This window comes from Emydura macquarii, unplaced genomic scaffold (genome assembly GCF_026122565.2).
Source record: "Emydura macquarii macquarii isolate MOO-44397 ecotype Brisbane River unplaced genomic scaffold, CSIRO-AGI_Emac_v2 contig_1027, whole genome shotgun sequence".
Lineage (NCBI taxonomy): Eukaryota > Metazoa > Chordata > Testudines > Chelidae > Emydura > Emydura macquarii.
Window position 1 is genome coordinate 19,446,165 of NW_027131164.1, and position 2,541 is coordinate 19,448,705.

The 2,541-nt window shown below is 36.7% G+C and overlaps 1 protein-coding gene across 1 annotated transcript; it reads right to left on the reverse strand.

Annotated features, from left to right (window-relative positions):
- Nucleotides 1-1,336: 1,336 nt before the first annotated feature.
- LOC137150705 (taste receptor type 2 member 9-like) lies at nucleotides 1,337-2,224 on the reverse strand. Its single transcript, XM_067544673.1, has one exon. The coding sequence runs from the start codon at nucleotides 2,222-2,224 to the stop codon at nucleotides 1,337-1,339; it is 888 nt and encodes a 295-aa protein (XP_067400774.1).
- Between the last annotated feature and the right edge of the window lie 317 nt (nucleotides 2,225-2,541).

The window sequence follows — 2,541 nt, forward strand, 5'->3', positions numbered from 1 at the left end:
CTGAGGGCCTAACAATTCCATGCTTGTCTTTCCATTGCAGCCTTTCACTGAAGGTAGGATAATGACACAGTTATTTATTAAGAGAACGAACTACAGCCATTTGGGCCAGATTCTAACTAAACCTTATCACCCAGATATCTGCTGTAGGTGATGGGGGACAGCAAGCTGTAACTGACGAGCCTTGTTAATTAAATTCTGATAGGCTATCCAAAGACTGTCTTTTCTCTTACAAGACAGGTATGTACCAATCCATACATGGGTCACACTTTGCACATCATCTTCTTTCTAGCAATGGATGGTTTATTTCTCAAACTTAAAGTCATTAGATCTTCTAATGCCATCCTTTTGTTTCTAGAAGTTTCAAAATGTTTAGGCAATTATCAGTCAATCAGAACAGCTGCTTGGTGTACCAGAGGTCAGATCAGTCCTCTGCTGTCATTAACAGTAACACAGCTCTGTGTTCAGTCTGACACTCACCGTACTCAAAATATTAATTGTAGACCTGCCATAAAGATGCTTTCCTCTGCTTTCCTCAGATGCACCTGTCCAGTACCTGCCCTGGCTACTCAAGCTCAGGCTTGGATTAAGGATATTCATTAAGTGGTTATTCTCACATATTTATTTACTGTATGATGGTCTGTTTTGAATATCATTTTTAAAATACAACAATTTATGTAAATCATGACTGAATAGCCACATTTTGTAGGTCTCATTCTCACATCTCTCTATGTTGTGTTTTATGAATTAGTTCTTGAAATATCTGTGTTCTGATGTCTTTGTATCAGCAACATAATATGATCTTCCTCTTGCATTATCTTCACCTCTCTTGTGCCTTTCCCTGTCATTAATCTTTTGTATGGAACTTGGAGTAAGGCTTACAGTCAAATGCTTTCTTTTTTTATTCTTTATATTCAGAAGCTTATAAGCAGAAATGTCATTCACCAGTGGAGACTAGAATTCAATCCCCACTGGACGTATCATGTGAAAATGACTTTGGTGGTCTCTTCCTGGTTTTCTTAGTCATATATACACATGAAATGTCTGATACAATGAGCAGTCTCTCCTTAAAAGGATAACAATGCTGCTGTAGGAGAGGATTGATGTCCACTGGAAGAGTTTGAGTGGGAATTGATGGGTAGTGTGCAAAGAATCTTCTTGGAAAGTGTCAGTGCTTTGTGTACTATAGCAGTACAGGAGAGATTTCAAATGGATAATAGAATGAAGAACACAGAAACAACAGGAAAAATAGAACAATTACATTTTCCCACTACTGTGCTTTACAAAAGAAGTGACCATTCTTGATCCAGAAGGATAGGAATAGATATTATGAAGTAATTTAACTGAAGTAGCAACTGGCAGAATGAAGAATCCTTGATGAGGCCAATTTTAATTTGGGGTTGCCCAGAATCAAGATAATGGACTGTACAGAAGGGTAGGCAGCATCTACAACTGTACACACTGTAATTTTCCATTCATCACTGAAATCAGATAGGTTTGATGAGATTGAAAACACATAATAAATAATGTAAAGGATGAAAAAGATCACCAGAGATTTAAGTGCACGCACATGGGCATCCATGCTGAGGTTCCTGAAACTTGGATTAGGGTCTGAATTAAGCTTCATTTTCCTGAGGTGTCTCCAAAGGGATATGATTAACAAAACAGATGAAGCAAAAAATAGGATAAGGGGGAAAATAGATCCTAGGCTGTGTATCAGAAAAGTGTACCATTTAAGATTATTTTTGATGTCTGACACTGTGACATTTCTTGATAGACTATCTGTGGAGTTGTGAGACAACACCCAATAGAACATGAACAAATTATAAGAGACTGTAGTAACTAAGCAATATAACACAGAGCTCAAAAGTAGCCATTGCACCAGTTTGGAGATCTTCAGTTTTAACCAGCTGAAGAGGGACAGGTTGAAAGTGGCAATCTTCACACAGTAGAATACAGAAAGGCAGCTTTCAAAACAGATATTCATTTGGTTTGTAAACACCCAAATAACTAAATAAGGCTCCATTCTTTGAAACACACCATAGAAATCTGGATATAACTTAATCAAGAAATTGTCTAATGACAAGGAGATTTGTAGGCAAAATCTGGAGAAGGCCAGACTGGTTGTGATCTTATCATAGGAAGTCAGTGTTCTGCTTTTAGCCCATTCAATACAATTTAAGCCAACAATAAATCCATTTGTAACAACTCCTGCTGATAATTCCATTGCCGATATAATCAGATACAAAATAACATCAGGAGCTAAAGATTTTGTCATAATTAATTCTTAGTTTGTAGCTCACCATTTGTGACTTTCCAGAACACTTGGTTTAGAAGACATCAGTTCAGATGACGTGGTTTATAAAACTGTTCATGACTGGATTGTGGATTTACATTAGTCCTTTTAGTACAATTTCAAAAGAAGTATGACAATTGAGTTTCACCTGTTGTTCATATATAGTTAGGCTATTTCATGAAGATTCAAATCTGGCATCTATCATATTACTAAATGTCTAGTTCATGGAAAAAGATATTTGCTTGTCC